Source organism: Meleagris gallopavo, chromosome 4 (genome assembly GCF_000146605.3).
Source record: "Meleagris gallopavo isolate NT-WF06-2002-E0010 breed Aviagen turkey brand Nicholas breeding stock chromosome 4, Turkey_5.1, whole genome shotgun sequence".
In the NCBI taxonomy this organism is placed as follows: domain Eukaryota; kingdom Metazoa; phylum Chordata; class Aves; order Galliformes; family Phasianidae; genus Meleagris; species Meleagris gallopavo.
In genome coordinates this window covers 33,614,612-33,635,014 of record NC_015014.2, presented here as the reverse complement: position 1 = coordinate 33,635,014, position 20,403 = coordinate 33,614,612, and the positions used below count along the sequence as shown (strand labels likewise).

At 36.0% G+C, this 20,403-nt stretch overlaps 1 protein-coding gene across 4 annotated transcripts in view; it reads right to left on the bottom strand.

Annotated features, from left to right (window-relative positions):
• The window catches only part of PRDM5 (PR/SET domain 5), an 83,813-nt gene extending 64,317 nt beyond the window's left edge, over nucleotides 1-19,496 (bottom strand). For all 4 annotated transcript variants that reach the window (XM_031553094.1, XM_031553097.1, XM_031553095.1 and 1 more), the window contains exons 1-2: nucleotides 19,401-19,496; nucleotides 7,430-7,552 (exon numbers count right to left, since the gene is read on the bottom strand). In XM_031553094.1, the coding sequence (XP_031408954.1) occupies nucleotides 7,430-7,552; nucleotides 19,401-19,448 (171 nt within the window). In that variant the 5' untranslated portion in view covers nucleotides 19,449-19,496. The remainder of the gene's footprint in view (nucleotides 1-7,429; nucleotides 7,553-19,400) is intronic.
• Between the last annotated feature and the right edge of the window lie 907 nt (nucleotides 19,497-20,403).

Sequence of the window (20,403 nt, the reverse complement as noted above, 5' to 3'; positions counted from 1 at the left end):
AAGATGATCAGGGAGCTGGAGCACCTCCCCTACAAAGGTATTCAAGGCCAGATTGGATGGGCCTGGAAGCCTGGTCTAATATTAAATGGGGAGGTTGGTGGCCTTGCAAGTGGCAGGGGGTTGGAAATTCATGATCCTTGAGGTCCTTTCCAACCCTGGCCATTCTGTGATCTTTCCATTTGAACATTCTGTATTATTATAGACCTTTTTTTTTCTTTTTCCTTTATTATTTGCTTACAGTTATTGCCTCACATTGAATTAGAAGCCATTGTTTTTAGTCTTTCATCTGCAGAAATGTTTTTACTGAAAAGGTGGTACTACATACCATTATCTTGCAGTTAAACTCTTCAGAAATTTGAATGTGTATGATACCTAACAACTGATGGATGACTGATATTTTTTCCTGAGAAAAAGGACTTCTCCCACTCTTCAGTGTGCACTTAAATTCAATACATATTTCCCAATCTTCCAGCTAAAAACCAAAATACTTTTAATTTCTCTGACTTTTGTTGTAACCTCCTGTTCCACCATTTTCCCAGCTAGTGAAGAGGGACTAAAAAAAAGAAAAAAAGGAATGAAATATTAAAAGAAATTAAAACAAACAAACAAAAATATATAGAACTTGGCTTTGAATCTTAACCTTGAAGCCAAAAGTTTCAGTTTCTATCATACTTAAATCAGCATCATGCAAAAAGACTGAAGGTGAGTTCTACATACAGGAACTGGTTTTACTTTTGACTTGGAATTTCACACAGTCAAGCCTGAGAAACCATTTGATTAGAAGATTGGACACTTTTACAGAATTCATTTCAGCCACCATCTGCTCCTTGTATCACTTCTGTTTTGACATTTTTCAAATATTAATTTAGGGACACCTTGCTGGCAATTTAATATGCTACCATAACTGTATTTTCTGCCCAGTGGTACAATTTCTCTCAGAAAATCCTTGCAAGATAAGTGTATAAAAACCTAATTCCAGGAAGATCACAATTCCAGTGGCTTTAGAGAGAAGCACTAAAGCTTTTGATTCTTCTTCTTGCTAAAGCTTTTGTTGCAAAAAATAAAGCAGATTTTCTTCCCCTTGCCTTCAGAATGTGGCACTTTAATGGCATGTACTTTGTACATATCTAGTATAATGCTCTACTAGCAGGGGTTAATAAACCTTTAGGAACCTAAACAGAGATGATACAATTTACTCTTCTTTAGAGGCTCTGTGGAACACAAAAGGCATCAATAAAAATAAAACAAATAAAAAGTTTAGTTACACTTTCTCTCAGAATCACAAAACAAAAGGATCTCCAGAGTCACCTGGTCCAACTGTCTTTTTCAAGAAGGGACATCTAAAGCTGCTTGCCCAGGACTATGTCCAGGCTCCTTTTGAATATCTCCAAGAGAGATGGGAGAGAATGCACAATCTCTCTGGACAGCCTGATGGTCACAGTTCCTGTTTTCCAGTTTGTGCACACTGCCTCTTGTTCTGTTACAGAGCACCAAAAGAGTCTGGCTATGCCTTTTTTGCACCCTCCCTTAAAGTACTTGCACACATTAAAAAGATCCTCCCTGAGTCTCTTTTTCTCCAAACTAAGCACTCCCAGCTCTCCCTGTCTTTCCTCAGAGGAGAGGCATTCCAATCCCTTCATCATCTGTGTGGTCCTTCACTGGACTCTCAGCATCTTCATATCTTTTTTGTGCTGGGGAGCCCAAAAATGGACGGAGAACTCAAGGTAAGGTCTCACCAGTGCCAAGTACATGAAAGGATCACCTCTCTTCAGTAACAGACTAACTCAACAGCACTAGTATATAATTAAACACAGATAAATGTGTGTCACTCTTAAATTAAAATTTTTCCTCTTTCCTACTGAAGAATTCAAGAATCAATATACTTTTAAATTCTCCCCTCCAATTACGTTCATTTTGATTCTTAAACTGCTTCCAAAATACTATCTCTCCTTTGTAATGCTGAAGCTGCCAGTAAAATTCAGGCATTCACAAAACTGTTCAGCAACACTTACACTTAGTAAGCAGTATAACACAATTTGGTTTTGCTTTCCCTGCTTCTTCTGTCACTCTTGCTTTTTAGATCATCCAGATTTACTACGCTTACTATAGCATTCTCTCTCACATACTAATAGTCCTCTGTTAGACTCATGAAATACAACTTCAAACCATGCTACCTATTCACAGTAGATATCCTCCTTCATATCAGTTTTTGCTAATTATTATTCTAACTCATGATTTTCTGAGCTATATTAGACTGACTCATTGCCTGCTTATTAATGAAATAATATTTGAATTTAAAATTCTGTAATGCTGTTTGTAAAACAGTTTGGTGTTAACATCAGAATGTTTTTCACAAAGTAATCTCCAGCACAGAGTGTTTAATAAAAATACAACTGAAAAACAGATAAGTTTATGCATTCTGTATAAAAGAATAATGAAGATGTAATACTTCAAATCACTCCAAAAAATGGGAAAAAAATGCAGATTTTTTCATAGGAGCCATTTTCCTTAGATTATTATAATTACAACATATTTTTTGCTACATATCCGAAGTAATATTTATAAGTAAATAGATAAGGAATAACCCAAGGCAAAAAAAGATTACAAATAGTACAGTTTCTGTTAATGCAGAAGTCGTAAACCTGAAGCTACTTTAAATATAATAGGGGATTAATTCATTTAATAAATACTTGAAATAAGTTAGAAGCCCTGCAGCAATTCAACCGCAAAATGCCTAGAAAAAACAATCCGTGCTGCTGCCCTCCAACCTCTTTTGTTATTTTCTAGCAGCAACATATTGGCACAACTGACAAAAGAGCTGTTAATGATATGTGCTGGATGTTCCTAGTCAAAGAACTTAAACATCACTGCTCCACCACTGAGCAGTGCCAGAAGTCAGTGACCAACACGCACCCCACAGTGTCACCAGAAGATCTCTCCAGAACATTTTACTACATGTTTTACTAAGTATTGCATTAAAAAAAAAAAAGCACCATTATATAAAGTAATTCCCATGCCTTTTTACCACAGAGTAAGCATTTTGTACAAGATCTAAATTTAATCACTGTATACTATTAACCTGTGATGAATTAATCATATTTTCCAGTCAATCTCAGGGTGTGGTTTACCTTATTTGTATACAGAGGCATAGGTATCCAGATTTTTTTTCCTTGAAACAGAATACCAAGCACTAAGCATCAAACAATGAACTCATAACTTTATTTTGAATATAAGATTATAATGTTTATCAATACTGAAGTGAAACAATGTGTTTTCACAGCAGACCAAAAAGCTCCTGTTGGAGTGTTTGGAGACTACTAAAAAAAACTAGTGGGAAAGGGAATTAGTGAAAATTAGCAATAGAGGGAATAAAAAAAAAAGGACTCGTTTGGCTTCCATTTACATATTTGTTAGTTCATACAAAGTTCCCTAGGAAATTTTGAAAGGGGAACTGTGAAGCATACAAGCTTTATTTTCTCATTTTACAGGCTAGTATCATAAATGATCAATTATTTTTTAAGTAATCATTGTTGATTTGTGAGATTCATCAGTAAAGATTCACCTCAGAAAGTAAGCAAAACTAAAAGAGAAAAGTCAAATACTCATTTAAAACTCCCCACTAAACTCAAAAATTCTTCACTAATAAAAGCGTCTTGAGGAGTTTTACATTTCTCAAGGGTAATTATAATGTGCTTCCGAGAACACAATTTCTTTAACCACCTCTAACTATTCTATTTTCTTTTCTTAGTTAGATAATTGGTTTTCTGTAATTATGCAGACATATTCTACTTTATTATATAAAGCATAATCATTCTTTAAGATAAAGCTTTTATTTTGTTTGATGTAGTAATCTGTATTTTGAATTCTTTTAGCCTTTTAATTATCTAGGTATTTGTTTTGAAATGCAACTTCTCAACATAGTTGTAATGAAGCTTTTTAACACAGTTTATACCTTTCCCCTCTTTGTAAAACATCATTCTGTTGTCCTTGTGGTAAGCAGGCAACTCACAATTCAGAGTAAAGAATACTGGAAATTTTCCACTGGCATGTTGTCCACTGATTTCATAAAGCAAAGTACTACTGCCTATCATTAAGTACAAAGATACAAAGATTATGGAATTAATATACTCATGGATATGTGGGCTTTCTTCTTCCCAAGAGGAATATAGGTGCTTTGGGATTTGCTAAAGTGAAACAAAACCCTGAAAGGAAATACGTGTATATTTAGCTTCACTTAACATAAGCAGTACCTATTCGTGCTACCTGTAGTTAAATGCATGTGTTCACTCACAAAGAATATACAAGTGTTGTCAGTTGTTAATCAATGGCACTTAAAAAGAAAAGTGATGACTCAGTAAATTTTTGTTTGTGTTCATTAATTTGTGTTCATGATACTTTTCCTTTCTTTAAATGACCATTTTCATTAATAAAAGCACTGGATGTGACATTCTATTAAGACTTGTTCAGAAATTCAGTTTATTTTACTGTTTTATTTAAAATGTAATAACAAAGATTAATTGTTCACATTGCTCCCTCTTGTGAAGCTTACCTCACATTTGCCAACACTGACTGTAATTTACTATCACACTGACTATTCAGTGATTATAATACATATTTGACTAATGCCTAGAACTGATGACCACGTATGATGGTCTTTCATAGTTAGTGCTGTAAGCAGGACAACAAATCATGCTAGAAATCTTCATGTTTGAAGCCTTGATATAACAGAAAGAACAAGAAAGAAGGAAAAAAATACAGAAATAATTTCACAGGCAGCAATCATATTAAATTACCCATTGACTTGCCACACACATCATGGAAAATCATAACAAAGCACTCAGTCAATTACTGACAAGAGGTTTTTGCTGAATGGGTGAGTAGTGAACACCCTTAACATTACTCAAAACTAAACTGCAGCCTAGATGCAAGGACCTAAAGAAGCCTGATCCAAAGATTACAAGCATACAGATCCAAAGGATAAACTGATGATAAAGCTGTCGGTAGCAAAGTAAAACAGGAACAATAACGAAGTACAAAGAAACAATGTCAAAAGCAAAACTGCAGATATTTTCAGATAGCAACAGCATGCCAGAGATATGTGAAGATTATTACTTGGAGAGAAACAAATTGGTCTGAAAAACAGCAGTAGATATACCTCTAGTTTCTAGAGAGATCATCCTTGAATTTTCATTTACACAGGATCACCTTGAAAAAAAGCTGCAGATGTAAACCTCAGACTGCCATTCAGTAAAACCAGAGCTTTAGAAAGTAGGAGGTGCAAATCAAGTGAAGGCAGATAACAAATCAAATTGCTAGGGAGAAGAGATGCAGTTGAACAGCAGAATGGAAATTCATAGAAAGGCTCACTGCTGAAACAAAAAGAGGGAGGACATATGAAGTCTATAAGAACTGGCAACAGAAATCTCACTGGACAGTGCATGCTTAAAAACCAAACAAGCAAAGAGCCGCTCTAGAGAATATGATATTCAAGGAAGCATCAGATCTTCAGCACAAAAATTGAAGTAACAAGTACTGAGTGCCATCACTGTGCACCTTCCACAAAACTACATCCTGGAACTTAACTAATCTTTTTTTTTATTCTTTTCTTTTTTATTTTAGTTAAACATTTTTCTTGTTTTACTTCATTTGAAATGGTATTTGTTTTCTCAGCAAATAGAAGTATTAAAAATATTTTTGATTGGCTTCAGAATAACTTCTTTTTAATCATTTTCTCAGGGATCTGCAGGAAAATCCTAGAGAAAAAAATCATTTCAAGACAAAAAAGCAGAACTAGAATTTTAAGAAATGCTGATAAACATTTATACTGTTTTTCTAATGTTTCTCCTTTTTACTGATTTTTACGAAGGCATATAGTGATAGAACAAGGGGGAATGTTTTTAAACTAAAAGGGAGATTTAGATTGCATGTTAGGGGGATATTCTTTACTCAGAGGGTGGGGAGCTCTTAGAACAGGTTGCCCAGAGAAGCTTTGGATGCCCCATATCTGGAGGCGTTCAAGACAAGGTTGGATTGGGCCTTGGAGAGCCTCACCTTGACAGTGGGAACCCTGTCCACAGTAAGGAGGTTGGAATTGAATGGTCTTTGAGGCTCCTTTGTTTTATGTATGTATCAAAATCTGCATACATACATGTTGTTTTAACTTGGAACAGCTTTTGGCAAGAATACAAAAAGACAAAAGAAAAATATAACAAAAGAAAATATAACACAGCATAGTAATTTTTGCTTATGGGGGATTGAAAATTATTTTACTGAGTTGTGTAAAAAAATATATATATATACTCCAAGAGCTTGTTTACTTCATAATCTCTTAAGAGGACAATAGCTATAACTAGAAAAATATGGCTACCTTTGTTATCATTCTGCAAAGTCACAGAATGCTTCCAAAAATTAACAGATTAAACAGACTAAGATTCTTCAGCTTGAGAAAAGAGCTGTCAAATAAAATTGAAAGGATATAATAGTGTTCTATAAAATCAGGGATGGCACAGGATAAGGAACAAAGTGACTATTCGCTGTCACACACGGATGAAGAGAAATCAAGTGAAATTAAAAAGTCGCTAAAAGAAAAACATAAGCACGTTTCACATAATATGTAATTAAAACAATGGAACTCATTACCACACAATGTTGCAAATGAGAAATATAAAAATAAAAAATAAGCTGGATAAATTCAGATCTGCTGCCAAGACTAGAAAAAGAAAATGATCTTCTTTTATTAACTTATCCTCAAGCACTGCATGATCATCCTATCAGATAATTAGACTCTTGAACTCTCTGTTTTCTACTGGAATAATTTAAGCATCGTGCTTGCTATCAAATTTGGCAAAATGCTGCATTACATTTTAAACAAACTATAAAGAAAAGGTAAGATTTTGCTTTTCTCACACTTAAGTCCATACCTGAGTTCAGCACAAAACACAGGTAGATCTCTGAATCACTAATCTTGATTTAGACAACTATAGAGCTACATAGTTACATTTCTAATTTCCACCATGAGAAGAAACAACTGCATTCAGGCAAAAGCTTAATTGGACTGAGAAAGGCTGTAGTGAGAAAAATTGGCTGTCGTTATAGAAGTCCATGAACTACACCGGAAATGATTTTTCTAAGTGTAAACTGTTCATTTTACTGTAAATGAGAAATAGTTCATATAATTTACTTAGTGCAATTTCATCTCAGTGGATTAATATAAATCTTTCAAAGAATATCAGATTTTAACTAGCAGCTCCTTCAGTCTTTACATCTTTTATTTATGGTACCATATTTAAGCACAAGTGTTCACCTCCAAAAAGGAAAGATAAGAAAAGGAAGGTTATGTTTCTCAGATGTTTTTTCTGCATGAGATAAAGATTGAACAGGAGATCAAGTTAGTAACAGAAAGCAAATGGTAGGAATGTACCAAATCTACCTGGATTGCAGCCAGATTCTTTTGTTCCTGTGATGGAGCCTCATGGACAAAACGCAGCCAATTAGAATGGCGGGGATTGCTTGCATCCAGGATATAAAGGACTTCACCTTTACTGCCACGAACCTGAAACATTTCAAAATAAGGAAAATTAACTTAGCATCTAGCACATCTACCAAACACACTAACATACAAAACATTAAGGCATGCTGGTATTCAGCAAATGAATCTCGCATAAAACAAGTATTCCTCCTCATGCTTCTTTATACCAAGTACAATTCTTCCTCATACAAGAAACCCATGGGCCTCAATGGGATGCACTCACATGTACTGAGAGAATACGTGTATTGGTAGAGGTGATTGCTAAACCACCTTTTATCATCTTGGAAAGATCTTGGCAAACAGGATTAGTGCCTGAAGACTGGAGAACAGTCAACATCACTCTAGTCTTCAAAATGGGCAAGAAGGAGAATCTGGGAATCTACAGGGCAGTTAGTATCACCTTCATCCCTGGAAAGGTGACAGAACAACCTGTTCCAGATGCCACCTCCAAGCAATTGAAAGAAAAGAAAGTTATCAGGAGGAGTCAACATAGATTCACCAAGGGGAAATTATGCTTGACCAACCTGGTAGCCATGTATGATGTCATCACTGGGTAGATAGATAGGGGGAGAGCAGAGAATGTTTTGTATCTTGACTTCAGCAAGGCATTTGACACCATCTCCCACAACATCCTTGTTATGAAATATAGAAAGCGTGGAATAGATGACTGGACAGTGAGGTGGACTGTGAAATGGCTGACTGGCAGAGCTCAGAGAGTTGTTATCAGCAGCATAGAGTCCTGTTGGAGGCCTCTAACTAGCTGTGTTCCGCAGAGGTCGCTTCTGGCTCTGGTCTTGTTCAACATCTTTATTCCTTCATCCAGATTGTTGATGGAGTCCTCCCTCAGCAAGTCTGCTGATGATACAAAGCTGAGAGGAGTGACTGACACTATGGAAGGTTGTGCTACCATTCAGCAAGACTTGAACGGGTTGGAGAGTTGGCAGGGAAAAACCAGATGAGGATTAACAGGAGCAAGTGTAGAGTCTTGCACCTGGGAAGGAATAACCTCATGGATAGGAAATGACCTGCTGGAGATGAGCTCTGTGGAGAAAGGCCTTAGGGTCCTGGTGGTCAACGGGTTGGCCATAAGCCAGCAGTGTGCCCTTGTACCCAAGAAGGCCAATGGTATCCTGGGGTGAGTTTAAAAGAGTATGGCCAGTAGGCTGAGGGAAGTGATCCTCCCACTTTCTTCTGCCCTGGTGAGGCCACATCTGGAGTACTGTGTCCAGTTCTGGGCTCCTCAGTTCAAAAAGGAAAGGGATCTCCTAGAAGTTGTCCAGCAGAGGGTCACAAGGATGATAAACGGCCTGGAGTATCTCCCCTATGAAGTCTGTTCTGCTAGGGAAAAAGAAGACTGGGAGGGGAGCTGAGAAATATTCATAATTATCTAAAGAGAGGTGGGAGGCAAATAGATGAAGTCAAGCTCTTCTCAGTGGTGCATAGCAATAGGACAAGGAACAATGGCCTAAAATTGAACATAGGAAGTGCTGTACTAACATGTGGAAGAACTTCTTCACAATAAGAAGAGCAATGGAGCACTGGAACAGATTGGTCAGAGAGATTGGAATCTCCTTCTATGGAGATATTCAAGACGACCTGTCTGGATACTTATCTATGTGACCTATTGTGTGGTGCCTTCTTTAGCACAGGGGTTGAACTCAGTATCTATTGAGGTCCTTTTCAACCCCTGTGGTTCTGTGGAATTCCAAATCCAGAAAATACCATTTCAGTATTGTCAGCACTACTGCTAACATAATTGTATCACATAAATACTAAATATCCCAGAAACTCATAAAACATTTTTTCAAAACTGTATTTCGTAATATAAACTTCCCTCCTAAGTCTCCCATAGTGTTTTTTCAGTTGTTTTTTTTTTCCCCTTACACACATCATAAGAACTATCTTCAGAACAGTACAAATGCATTTAACTATTTCGCATACCCTATTCTACGACTCAGCTGAACATCTTTCATATAAACCTATTCAAGAGAAATATAAATATGTAGCCCCAGTGATTATCAGTCAGTCTTAATTTTTTCAGTCAGAGAAGAGAGGGTTCCAAGAACACCTTGTAGTAGCCCTCTGGTACCTAAGGGGGGGTCTACAGGAAAACTGAAGAGAAACTCTTTTTGCAGAGTGTAGCAACAGGACAAGGGTTAACAGTTTTACACTAAAAGATGGTTGATTTATATTTGATATTAGAAAGAAATCCTTTATGATGAGGGTGGTGAGGCCCAGAGAATCTGTGGATGTCTGGAGGTGTTGAAAGCCAGGTTGGATGGGGTCCTGGGTAGCCCGATCTAATGGGTGGCAATCCACAGCATAAGGATTGCAACTAGATGATTTTTTAAGGTTCCTTCTAAACCAAAGCATTCTATGATTCTATGCTGGCCTGAAATAATGATTTCAGTAACAACAAACTGACATACTACATAGGTGAAGGGGCATAAATTATTTAGTATGGCAAACAAACACACTCAGATTTTGTTCACTAAGTGAAGAATCAACTCTTAAAAGTGGTGCTGTAGAACTGAAGGCACATGTAAGCACAACAGCTTTAACAGATGAATGAGTCATTGCATGTTCTCACTCCAGAGCATCAGTAGTAGCAGAACCAATGTCTTCAAATAATATTTACTAATATTTGTAACACCAGATCTAACAAATTATCTGGTATTTCTGTTAGCAATTTTTTAAAGAAGGAATTACTTAAGACACAATGTCCACACCAGGAGCTTTTGTGTATCATCGCAGATCCACAGAATTTCTATGATTGTGACAAAATACTAGCTTGCATTGTCAAAACTAGGAATAGAAAGAGAAACCTAATTTTAATCAAGTGATTCTTCGCTCTTAAAATGCAAAGAAATACTGCTGAAATAATACAGCTCCCTTTATGATATATTAAAAATTGCTTTCCTTGTTTTCTTTTAAATAGTGTATCTTCTTTTTTTTTTTTTTTTTTTTTTTTTTTTTTTTTTGAATCTTTCTGAAACAGAAGACAGAAAGCCATGAAGAAAGGTCACAGGAACTACAAAAATTCCATATGATTTATTTATATGAGGAACATATTTTCATCCATCAACAAGAAGTTTCCAGAGTAAGTACTTCCTAAGAGCTAGGGATTTCAGCTATGCAAGATCAAAATTAGATTGTCATCATGGCTTTGTATTTAAATTGTTCACATTCTTGCTGTGTTTGTTTTTTACAGATGCAATATTTCTTCAGTACGTCTGCTTAAGTTACCTATACTTTTAAGATACTGTTACAAAAAGAACTGTATTTAATTATCATAATAACTGATGACAGCTTATTGCTCTCAGATTAATACAAGAAACCTACTGTGGCTCTGCAAAAAAATGTAAGTCTTTGAAATATATTACAGTTCTTTTAAAGGAAGACATATCTTAAGAAGCACGTATCATGAAAAGGTGCCAATATTCTAAATTTTAAAAGTTATTCAACTTTCAAACACACAGATCAACCAAAGGCAGAAGTGTCAAATCTACAGACTTAAACACACCTGGAAACAATATTATCTAACACTAAGTGCTAGAACACCTTCTCTAGAGAGGCTGCAGGGTCTTCATTCTTGGAACTACTCAAGAGTTGTCTAGACACAGTCCTAGAAAACTGGCTCTAAGTGGATCTGCCAGAAAAAGGGAGTTGGACCAGATAACCTCCAGAGGTCCTTTCCAAGCTTAGCTATTCTGCAATTTGCTGACTATTCCACTAGGAAATAATATCTGCTCCTTGCTGGTCCTGTTGGCTTCACCAGTAATTTGGGCAGAATAACTGCAAACCATAAAAGTGAGTCCCAACTTTACACAAAAATATATGTAAATGGTGTATTTACCTTTTGAAAAGTTCCTACCCCCTTCCTCACAGAACTACTGCATCAATTATACTGTAATAATCACCCTCTTCGAAACTCCCACAAAGCAAAACTTCACTTGGCCTGAGTAATAATAGTTAACAGTGAAGATGAACATCTGTGAGCAATTGAAGTCAAGCTAATGGCTCTATGACTTAGCTTCAGCTACTAAAGACTGCATTAGGGAGGCCCACCACACCGGTCCTACAAAGGTTTCTGTCAGATCTTGGGATTAGAAAAAGAATCAAGATCCTATTATAAAAAGCATACTTTACACTACTAGCTTTTCATCCATTCTCCTGCATTTGCTTGATTCTTAAACTATGTAGCAATGATTTATATTCACAGCAGTAATATGTGGTCATCTCTGCCAATTCATGAAGAGATGTCAAATACAAAGCAAGACTTAACACAGAAGGAAACTATTGATAAAAGAATAAAATAAATTCTTCAAAAACATGCTATACTTCCTATGGCTTTTTTCCACCTCATAAAGAAATAATATTGCATTAAATACACAAAAGTGAGGAAGGAAAAAAAAAATAGAGAAACACAGTCAAAACATCATACTTAACACAGACTGGATTGATGATATTTACCATTCCTTTCCTCACCAGTTAGATGGACGAGTGAGTGTTTTAAGTGTGTAAATGGTCTTTGAGCACCATAGCAGAAAATATCAAACTTTATCTATTTATTTTTTAAAATCCAAACAAACAAACAGACTAGTTTTGCTTTGCAAGTATACTCTTCAAACTAAAAGGCAGTACAAACTAATCATGGTGGTTGAACAAAATAAACAGTTGGACTCTATAATATATTCAGTTGAAAGTAAGTGTACTTAAATATTATCCATACTGAACTATTAATGAATTGCAATGACAATTGGAGTATGTCCCAAAGGACTCACTCTCCAACAGCAGCCCACTTGAGTCCTCAGTCAGCCTTTTGCTTTGTGACACAACCACCAAACAAGGAAATCACACTAGTAAAATAGATGAACAAATAAAAAATAAAATGCTTTCACTTGGCTCATACTTTTTCATACTTAGAAGGAGACAGGATCAAAAATGGCTGTCACTAAGACAGTCATTGCTCTATTGGACCACAAAATTCTGCTTGCCACAGTGACTGGAAATTTCCTCCTGCATTCCCCATCAGCAGTACTGAAAAGCATGTATGATAATAGCTTCAGTTTATCACCACAATCCTGGCAGTTATGCAAGCTATAACAGCAAGAGAAAAAGAAAATAAGAAGACTGTCAAGCTGCTTATGTGTTCCACAAGAAACTTAAAAATACCGCAATTTCTCTCTCTACTCCCACAGAACAAAGACTCAGCAATTAATTTTCCAGAACACAACAAGCCAACTCTCCATAATAAATAAGCTAAGGTTTCTTGGTCTTGTTTATATCTGCTAACCCTCTTTTACAAGTATTCAGACACACATCCGTACCACTTACTGCGCATGAGACCTGAAGAACTAAACAGAAATCATTCTGCCACAGAATTCCAGTCTGCTCCCAGTCTGCTCCTTTTCCATCACTGAACCACTCCAAAAATCTTCAAGACTACTTGCCTACCACAACTATTTCTTGTAGGAAACTGTTGGAAAACAAAGGATACCTTACTGGGGGAGGAAGTGAAAAACACTTTCGTATATCACAAACTAAAGCAGAAAATGTCTTAAGGAGTATTTTCTTAAATAATCTGCAAGCAAATGACTGCATTTTCCTCAGAAATATGAATGATTATAATGTTTCTTTCTTGATAGCTATCAAATATTTAAAAAAGAGGCAGAAGATTTTTTACAAGATTGAGGTTCCCTGAAAATTTTCTTAAGTAGGATCAATTTTTTAATGCTTGTGAACATATTCCTATTTTAATATTGCTATATCTGAATCTGCCACCTGTCTACATTAGACAGCTTCTAAATAATAGAGAATTTAGTCATCTTCATAGATTGACAAAGACCTAGAAGGGTATAATATGCTGATGGTCAACATGAGAAACCTGTTAAAAGAGCTAGAAATAGAACTGAAAAGGCGTTTTTGACAACTGTGGTCAAGATGTTCCTGTGATTTCTGTAATCTGTAATGGAGATAAATTGGAGTTTACTACCACGGAGTAATGTTAACAGAAATGCAGTCGTCATTAGTTTCACAGGCCAAATAATTAAGTAGCAATTCCCTTCAAATTTAAGTATAGGCACAGTGGCCTATACTTATCATCCCCTTGACAATTAACACACAAGGTGTCAGTTCAGTCAAATATCTTTACAATAAGATGAAATATCTGACATTCACTGCCACCATACAGGTGGGTTTACCTCAAGATCAACCAGGATATCACCGGACTATACTGCAATAGCAAATATTGTATCACTATAAAAGTATTAGGGGGAACAAAAATTGTATAAGCTACCAGATGAAACCCTACAAACATCCCAGTAATGCCTAAGATGTTTGTAATGCCCATCCACACCATCACTACTCCATTTGCCAGCATTTCATGCTGACTGGAATTATCTACAGATTTTCAAAATGCATTCAAGGTGTTACATGTGCTACTTAGAAATGTTCATGAGTGCAATTGCACCATACTGTACACATCTGGCAAGAAAAGAAGGAAAAAAACTTCACGGAAAATAAGCAGATGGTCATCCTTGCTGAAGGCAGTTAACATGTCACCTGCTTTCTGGGAAACCATTTTCTAAATGTTTACAAATTTTAAAAAAAACTATGTTCACTCAAGTTCTGTTTTCACATTTTTTGTTGTTTTTTTTTTAATTAGCAGAAAACATTGTTTTTATTGTTAATGGTATAAAACAGCTAGTAGCAATGCTTCTGCATCCTGAGTTTCAGACCTACTTCACAGAATAGAAACTCACATTTTAATGTCACTATAGAAAGTATTAAAGTAATAACTGAAAGAGAAACTTAACACAGCAGCTGCTGTTATGTGATGAAGAAATACTGGCTCATAGGTGATACACATTTTCCTCCAACCAAAACACAGAGCAACATTTTTTTCATACTAATGAATCTCTGGCTGCTTCATGACATTAATTGACTTCGTCAAAGACAGAATGGTTCACAAGTTTTCATTCTCAGACTTTCACAAGAAGGGTTGAGCTTCACGCTTTCTATGAAGATATCCAAGTCTCCTGAAGCAATTTCTACCTGACCTTCTATTATGAATTCAAATCTGAGTGTTAGCACCTCAAACTATCAAAATGGGCTTTCTAAGAAGCTGAAGACATCACTTAACTGAAGCAGTGATCCTAATATTCTCACTTTCAGAGGTAGCTTCTCATCACAAAAACTAAAGATCATTAAGGTCCTACTTTGACCACTAAGGTCCTACAATGGGCTTGTTTCAAAAATCACTATAAAGACTTCAAAGTCACACACTTAACAGTGATAAAGATGACTAAATTAAGGTTTAAAATAGGTCATTTATGAAATTTAGCTACATAAACAAACTAGTAAAAATAGTAATGACTATTTTTAGATAGTCGTCCATCTCAATAATATCAAGAATCTATGACACAAAATTGCAACTGGGAGAGAGGGAATATTTCTGGAAATCCTAACATCAATGTCCCACTTTTGTTTGGCAGAAGTTGTTTTAAATCAATTTACTTTCAAGATCCCCTAAAAAGTATTAAAAGCAAACAACTTCAAAAATATTTACAGGGAAGCTAGTCTTCACACTGAAAGAAAATAAAGACCATATTGCTAGGAACTAGATTTCCAATACAACATTAATCGTGAGAGTAAATTCAGAAATCTTCAAATTATGATTTACTTTGCCATGAAATTTAGAGCATAATTCAACTGAATGCCCTATATGTAACAGAACCACACTCTACTACCAAGGTGTGGAAGAAAAAAGCAAAGTCATTAGTTTAAGTCACTTGATTTCTCATACCTCAAACAGCAAATATTAAAGCTTTGACCAAAAGCTAGTTGCAGTTAATAGTAGGCTTTATGCTAACTTCATAGTACTCTGGTAGTTTTTGTTGTTGTTGTTGTTTTTAACTGAAAAGAACTGTCACTGCAGTTGGAAGTAGCAGAAACATATCTTCATTTCACTTTTTAATATAAATAAAAGTAAGTATTAGCTTCCCTAGAAAGTCTCTTTGCTAGCATGTTTCTGCTCTTAGATTCAATGTACCAATGAAGACAACAATCTTGGCAGATACATAGAAACCAAACCTGAGATGTGTATCACTCAGTGTTACACAATGTATTAAGTGCCACCCCTATACTGAACATTCCTCCTCAGAAAGTCAGAGATTCTGAAGAAGGACTAAGTCTTTCCAGTCTTTCCTGTTTTAACATTTGCCAGACCAAAAAGTTTGTCACAATCCAACAGTATCGAAAAGAATACCACTTTCTCAGTTAGGAATAATAAACAAAATAAACTAGATATCCTCCCTTTCCATTCTGAAGGGAACAATAAGTATTGAAAAGGACATTTGATCCTCCAGAGGTAAAAACCTCCATGAAATTTAATACCTAAAGATTATTCTGTTCTTGCCCCAGAGAACTTTCTCTTCAAGCAAATACACATAATTTTAAATTGCTCTGTCAGTTACACTAATACAGACCAACAAAAAAGTACTTAATCAAGGCGCAAGTGGGATGCTAAGAAATCTCACAAAACTCACAAATCATCAGTCATAACTAGCTGCACTTCTAACTAGTACAGCATGCAATTTGGTTCAGATACAGTTGCACAGGGGCTGAAGCACAGTTGGAAGGTGGCTTATCAACAGCAAGAAAGAAAAAGCACAATGTCATTCAAACATTTTCTGGTCTTCTTTTATTATTTCTAACTAAATGGTTATTACAGCATCGGATGGTTTTCGTTTGTCCATCAACTTGTAAATAAAATATTTCAGCAAGTAACTATTTACAAAGGTAACACCATGTATGATCCCCTCAATCCCCCCCCAACCTTCTGGAGCCTTCTGAATGAACAGCTTAGGAGCAGACAAGTAGCACTATGCTACATCTTATTTAAACATAAATCTTAATGTTCTTAGAACTGTTTTTAAAATCACTCAACCTAACCAATTTCTTTAGGTTCCATGTTTTCCCAAAGACCAAAGAAAAACATAACACGCACAATTCAGGCTGGATGGGGCTCTGAGCAACCTGATCTATCTGCAGGTGTCCCTGTTCATTGCAGAGGGGTTGGACAAGATGACCTTTAAAGGTCCCTTCCAACTCAAAAGATTCTATGATTCATGAATTCCATCTCAGCATGATGTCCTAACGATGCCAACTCACAATGCTGCCCTTGGAGAAAGAGGAATAGTTTGCTCAAGACAGGTCACATCAGAGACCACTATTCTATACCACTAGAAATGCATGCAGTAAACTTCCTTACAGAAAATCATTTCACAATGTTGAAGTTAAGAACTCAAAAATCACATACCAAGAAAAAAATCATAGAATCACCAAGGTTGGAAAAGACCCTCAAGATCATCCAGTCCAACCATCCACCTATCACCAACAGTACTCACTAAGCCATATCCCTCAACACAAATCCAAATGTTCCTTGAACACCTCCAGGGTCGGTGACTCCGCCACCTCCCTGGGCAGCCCATTCCACTGCCTCACCATTCTTTCAGTATTTCCTAACGTCCAGCCTAAATCTCCCCTGGCACAGCTTGAAACCATTCCCTCTAGTTCTATCACCAGCTACACGAGAGAAGAGGCCGACCCCCAGCTCACTATGACCTCCCTTCAGGTAGTTATAGAGAGCAATAAAGTCTCTTCTGAGCCTTCTCTTCTCCAGACCGAGCAATCTCAGCTCCTTCAGCTGCTCCTCATAAGACCAGCTTTTAAATGCTCCTTCAAGGTTCGTTTTTACTTGACCTTTGAAAAGATTCTACTATTTAGCTTTCTTTCTTAAGGTGCCCTCTCTGAAAGTGTACTTTTTTTTTTTAATGTAGTTGGACTGTGAGTTCAGGCCTTAAGGTTCCTTCATCCAATAGTCATCAACTTAATTATTTTTAATATATTTGGTACAGCTGACTACACACAACCTTGGCTGGTTGCTATGACTGCCTCCCACAGTCTCTGGAATAACCATTTACTTGGACTGTTTTACTTTTTACTTTCTGCATTCCTGGTCTCAATTTTCAACTTAAGACTACTCCCAGCATGATTCAAATTATAATATAAAGTTCGTGTTCAGATCAACTTCAGTAAACATGAACAACTTAGGCTCAAACATTCAGGAAGTCATAAAATTTGGTATGCAGGAATCTTTTTAAGGCTTTCAAAACTAGGTTACAACAAGATATTATGAAAAGGTTTTAGAACAGCTCATAAAAATCTTATTTTCTGGTTTGCCGTCAATGGGGTCATATTAGTGTCATCAATAAATACATGTATTTCCCTTTTATTTTCTGACTTACAGAAACAGATAAATCTCATTTAATCATCAGCAATGAGACATCTGGAAACTCATATGGCTTTCCAACCAACTTAAAAACCTATAGGAGCTAGAAAGCTCCTATAATCCACCTACCATCCCTTCTAAAAACCTTGTTCTAGCTCAAATATTTTATTAATTTAAAATAAACTGCAAAAACATTATTATGAAAAGACAAGTAAGCCAGGGCCTATTAGCACATATTCAGCAAACATCTGTAATAAAAGCACATGTATTATTGTTGTTTTTTCAGCTGAGAACAAACAAGATGAGAACAGTTGCTCTTGACACATAACCAAAGGAATCAGGGGAATGAATTGTCCCACATCTCTGTGGGAACAGATATTTTGGGTAAGTCCCTAAAATAAAAAATAAAAAAAAAGAGAGAGAGATAAACAAAGGTACAGGAATTCATAGACTTAGTTAATACTCAGCTAGGAATATTTTTGCCATTTCATCACTGGATCTAAACTGAGTCTGTGTTTAACAAAATGTGCATTCAGCTCTTAGTATTCTTTCACATGTCATTCTACTGCATTGAATCTATTTATAGCTCTGCTAAGACTATAACAACACTGTGCTCTCTTACAAGGCTCTCAGTGATGTTAATGCCCGAAGTGTTGGTTGGTTTTTTCGTTTGTTACCAATAAGTTTGGTTTGCTGTAATGTGGGTTGGTATTTATTTATTTATTTATTTATTTCAATAAATGCATGGATAATCCGCTAAGGCAAATGTCAAGCCTAAGTTTTTGCACTGTGCCATACAACATCAAAATAACCATCATCCTTCCATGCATAGCCACTGAAAACCAAGAAGCTTCAAGAAGCTTGAAAATGAGTATCTTTTCCAGTATCAATGAGGACAAAATGTGCTTACAGTCCAAACAGTACTCTGGAGAGGAAAAAAAAAAGGGTGGTGGGGGCGAATTATGCTCAAAAGAAAGAAAAAAAGGATTATAAGGATGGAACAGAAGTACAAAAGCAGGTGCTTCAAACAAGTTTAGAAGAGCCCTGAAAACCCCTCACCTTCATTTGTGCATAGCACAGGTATTTATTTTGCTAAAGATCTCATACATACACAAAGAATTACAAGTGCTGGTAAATACAAAAACTTTCATCATACTATTTATCGTACAATTATCATAGAATTACCAAATGCTACTACAAGCGTCACAGTAGAGAATGTTTTATATGAGCTGGCACCTGTTGGTAAGCATAAATCAGTACCTCGTAACTGACAACCACCTTCCCATATTCAAATGACTTGAATCATTTTCGTTTATTTCCACATTATTCAACAATTTTTCACAGCACTGCTATGCTTCCATATCTTCACATTTCACTGATAAGAAATTATTTGCCATTTCTTTATCTTTTAAAAGAAGCAATTTTTCCTTCTCAAAAAAAAGTCCTTGAACATTGGCAGTAAGTACAAAGACTAGTTACAGTATCTTTAAGCATTAACTTTAAAAAAAAAGTTACAGTAAAACTTAATTCTGGGAGCAGTTTTTGTTAGGTATGATGATATCACTGTGGACTACTCACCTCCCACATGAGCCTGCAGTCTGTGCTCTCATCCAGTTCCTGAGGCATTCGCTTCTCCCCTGCAAAGGGGCCAAATTTTTCACCCTAAGAAATGATTATAAAAGAAAATGAATCAGTGGACACACACACACAACCACACACACACACACACACACACACACACACACTCAAAAAAAAAAAAATCCAGTGAATTACCAAACTCCAGCAGAGGTCTCAATTTTAGCTTCAAATGGAAAAGGGCAGTTTTCCTTTGGAAACGCACTATCTGACAGAAACATGCACAACATTTCGAGTTCAACTTCAAGCTCATTCACACTCTTTTTATGGCTTGGTGAATCTCTTAAAACCATATTACCTCTTCACACTTAATTTCCAATTTAGCAAATAGCATTTTTTAGATTTTAAATAAGGGCTATATTTACATTTCTTCTAGCATTCTCAGGAATCACCTTGCAGTAGACATCCTACTAAATGTAAGGTATCTGACATCTGGCAAGCGCCAAGTTTTCATTAGATTTATTTGCAGGATTATTTGCAACACTACTTTTTGAAGTGCCACAAATCAAATCACTAAATAGTTTTGAGGTTTTGAACATATAGAGGGATTTATTTTAAAAAGTAGGAGCATGCACACTTCTGCGAATTAATTCAAGCCTTCAAAAACAGAATTAAAATGTGTTCTAACACCTGCTAGCGCTAACACATACTGTGAAAACATCCACTGATATGTCCTTCCAAACATCTAGGGGTTTGGTGTTCAGTATTTTTTTTTTCTTTTTTCCCTTCCAGATGTCATGTCAGCAGCAGGGTAAATTCTATAACCAGGGCTTATATAGGTCTAACGTTTTTTTCCACTTGTTCTTATTTGCAATCATAAACCATACAAACTGGAATGCAGAATACTACTTTCCTTTAGGCAGTATTGAAATAGAAAGGCTCTAATATACTTTAAGGCATTACAAGTTATAACTACATGATAAGAAACAACTTTGTTTCATCTTTA